We start from the raw sequence: 3,955 nt of genomic DNA, 5'->3' as shown, positions 1-3,955 counted from the left end.
GATCGAGAAGATGATGCTGTTAATTAACCACAACATGTGCCGACGATGTTTACTAAGTAAAAGAAGAAAAATGGATGCACCGTTATCATCGACGAGCTGAGTATTAAAATCGGTAGCAATATGAACGGGTCCATAAAATACATCCATTGTTATCACCGAGAGGATGCATGCAATCCAAATAGTCACCGTGTGTATATATATACATGCATAGACATACATAGAGCACCTACCATCTCCTATTCTCTCCTTATACAGGCTACTAGTTTCTTCTTTGCAGGTACGTAGGTATTTACCAACATGCTCAAGCATGCCATATATATGATCGATGCCGTTATGTTTTTAAAATAATGTGTTTGTTTACACTATGTCAGTTTTCCTTGATTATTGATGCTTGTTGGCAATTATAACAGTTTCAGAAGGACACTATCTGATTGATTGATGGAGGTCGTCAAGCTTGGTATAACGACCCAAACATGGCCTGATCTGGTTGGCTACCCCGTTGTAGATGCGGTTAACATTATCCGTCAAGATAATCCCAATATAACCGAAGTTCGAGTACTCCCTCCAGATGGGGTCCCGTCTCCACTCCAAGATGGTACCGTACGTGTTTGTATCTACAACGACATCGTCAATGGTCAGGCTGTTGTGGTTAACCCAGCACCATATATTGGCTAGATTGTGCCACAATGCCAAGCCTTCAATTTTATTACGCCTTGATGGATTACGCACAAATTTGATTTCAATAATGCGAGCGAGTGTGATATCTAAAGTTACTTGCATGGCTGGTTTAAAATATGTACGTGTGTGATGGCTCTACTTGTACTTCAGTGATTGTGTTAATCAATATATTTAATAATAAATAATTATATGTCTCGTGTTTATTATCGATTGTCTACAGATGTGGTTATATATTATAGTCTTTTTTAAAGGCCATTATGTTATGCGAAATCTTGAAGGTCTACATGTCACACTTATGGCAATGCTTCCCAATACTTGTAGTATCCACCGTCCCTTCCATCGATTAATGTTGCCGCAATTTTCAATACAATCCACTCGTCAATGGACCACCGCTTTCGAGCACACGAGTAATAAACATGGACAAGGTACATATGCAATATATAGTAACGACTAATTCCTTACTTACGGTCCAATGTTTGGCACTTTGATGCATTCCAATTTTAATAACGAGTATTATTTGGGCTTATACCATATAATTCACCAACAGTTACATAAAAACCACATGAAAGTTAGTATTTCATAAAGTCTCCCAAAACTATACTCCATATATAATTATGCACCCTTGCTACCAAACCACAATGTCAAAACGCAAAAAGTAGGCACAATATTCATATGTGCGTTAAAAATCAATACGCGACGGTACTGTCACACCCGGTTTTAGAAGGCAAACCGAATGCGAAACGTGTTCGTGTCACACAACAATTATATAGTTGGACATCATCACACAGTGCTCAAATAATAACAGAAAAAGACCTACTTTATGTTGGTTGCTAAATGCACCTTCAGCATCCTACAGATGTAAATAAAGACCTTTAGCAACCTATAAAGATGGTGGTTGTAAGTACCATCGCTAAACAGTCACACCCGGTTCTAAGGACAAAACCAGATGTTCCACTATACATGAAATCGGATGAGAATCACATGTATAGCAACGTCACACAATGGATTATATCAAAACACATTGATTTATTATATCAAAACCAGTATTTATTAGATAACCACTATGCAACAGTATCATTGACGACTATCAATATTTGTCACCTTGTGTATAATAATACATATATTATTATCACCGAGATGATGCAATGTAAACCAAATAGTCGACGTGTTTATATATATTTAGAGATACATATACATGCTACTACTTTCTTATTTGTAGGTAGGCACGTATTTTTGCTAGTAGGTGCTTAAATCAGTCTTGTAGTAAATATTTAGTGGTCAGATTGCACTAGTACACAGAAGCTCTATAGTGGCGGTCCTAGAGCTATTTGCACTAGCATTTTCCAGTGCCACTCGTGCTACGGGCTAGTGGAAATCGGTGTTTTCACTGGCGGTTGTTTTGCAGCGGCTAGTGAAAATAGCATTTCCACTAGCGGCTGTATTAAGTAAACCGCCAGTGGAAATAACATTTCCACTGGCGGCTTTATTGCTTAATAAATGCACCAGGCGGTTTGCTTAATAAAGCCGCTAGTGGAAATGTTATTTCCACTTGTGGTTTGCTTAATACAGCCGCCAGTCGAAATGTTATTTCCATAGGCAGCTGTATTAAGCAAATCGCCAGTGCAAAAGTTATTTTCACGGGCGGTTTGCTTAATAAAACCACGAGTGGAAATTTTATTTTCACTGGCGGTTTCCTTAACATTTCTCGCCAGTATAAGTTTTCCCGACTTTTTTGAAATTTTCAAACAAAACTGATTTTTATATTTCTTTACACACACGCACACATATTGAAAACAACATGGAATTAAATTCTATCATACATTCTATACATCAAAGTCTTTTGTTTACAACCATATATGCTTCACACATTCTATACATCAAAATTTTTCACCTATGCTCTAATAACTATCTTGTCTAAGAGATAGTCTACTAACTTCTGTTAGTATTCTAAACTCTGGCATAGCTAATGTACTGGAAGCATCATGGCATTTCCCTTCAGCGGGAATGACCTCTTTCAATACGAATGTGCATAGGTCTTCAATTATGCCATACAATGCATCTTCGGTCAAGTTCTCCGAAATTCATTTTTGAAATTCCTGTTAAGTAGTTTATAAACATCATCTATTCACACTCGATAACTGTGATACCCGGTTTGCAAAGAATAGAAGTTGGAGGTTATTCTTTTTTTGTTTTTTTCTCATTCGGGTGATGCGCTTTGGGGATTTGGAATTTGTGGAAAACATTCACCAGTAAGACAGTAGAATTTCTTTGGTTAGACGCTTGCGACGGGGTCGGGGGCTGTCGCGTGGGCGAGTTGGGCCATGAATCTTGATCCGGCCCATTAGCCTCCCCTTAACCCTAGCCGCCCTCCCCCAATCCCCTCCCCTTGTGCAGCCGCCCCCATTTCCCCTAGCCCTTGGCCGCCGCCCCCCCTCCCATCTCCTCCTCCTCCCTCAAACTCTTGCAGCCACACCACCTAACCCTAGCCGCCCCCATCTCCTCCTCCCCAAGGTGCCATTCCTTGCCGCTTGGATCTTCGTCGCGTGGTGCAAGTCTCCAATTGGTTTTGGTGGAGGGAAAAAGGGAGGAAGGAAAGGGGGATAATCCAAGGTGATTTTTGTGTTTATTTCTTGTTTATTTGTTCTGCAATTCAATTGAATAGATGTTGCGTATGCGAATTGGTAGAGGTGCTGTCCGGAAGTTTAGTGGGTGGGCGAACAGCAGTAGTTCTAGCAGTTTCTGAGAATTTTTCGTGGGTAATTAGTGATAAACAGTGAGAATCAAGTAGGGCTTTGTCATGCCTTTCCAACGAGTACTTATGCGCCCAATTCGGAGTTATAAATTAGGAGATATCGCCGTTTGAACCCGGGTATGTGGCTGTCCAAAGAAACAGATTTCTGCAGGTGGGCGTACAGCAGTAGTATTAGCAGTTTTTGGATATTTTTCGTGGTTAATTAGTGATAAACAGTATGATAATTATGTAGAGCTTTGTCATACCTTTCTAACAAGTACTTATGCGCTCAATTCGGAATTATAAATTAGGAGTTATCGCTGTTTGAATCCGGGTATGTTGCTGTCCAAAAAAAAAACAGATTGAAGGGTTTATCTTGTGGACTGTTTTGAGCTAATTAGATGTTGGAATTTAATTCTAAATTGTATACAAAACTTGTGGGGAATTTTATGTAGATGCCTCTGGAGTTTTTGTTTGTTACCACTGCTGATATGACCACGCAATTAAGCAACATGTTACAACCCCCAAGTCATACTACATCAATTC

At 39.5% G+C, this 3,955-nt stretch overlaps 1 protein-coding gene across 1 annotated transcript; it reads left to right on the top strand.

The window, feature by feature from the left end:
- The first annotated feature begins 438 nt into the window (after positions 1-438).
- Positions 439-866, top strand: LOC118477009 (uncharacterized). Its single transcript, XM_035967522.1, has one exon. The coding sequence runs from the start codon at positions 439-441 to the stop codon at positions 673-675; it is 237 nt and encodes a 78-aa protein (XP_035823415.1). The 3' UTR covers positions 676-866.
- The last annotated feature ends 3,089 nt before the right edge of the window (positions 867-3,955 follow it).

The sequence above is a fragment of the Zea mays genome, chromosome 4, assembly GCF_902167145.1.
Source record: "Zea mays cultivar B73 chromosome 4, Zm-B73-REFERENCE-NAM-5.0, whole genome shotgun sequence".
NCBI lineage: Eukaryota > Viridiplantae > Streptophyta > Magnoliopsida > Poales > Poaceae > Zea > Zea mays.
This window is presented reverse-complemented; position numbering and strand designations above follow the sequence as displayed.

Bases quoted from the DNA above. Each gene is read 5' to 3' on its own strand.
- LOC118477009 (XM_035967522.1), top strand. From the start codon at position 439: ATGGAGGTCGTCAAGCTTGGTATAACGACCCAAACATGGCCTGATCTG.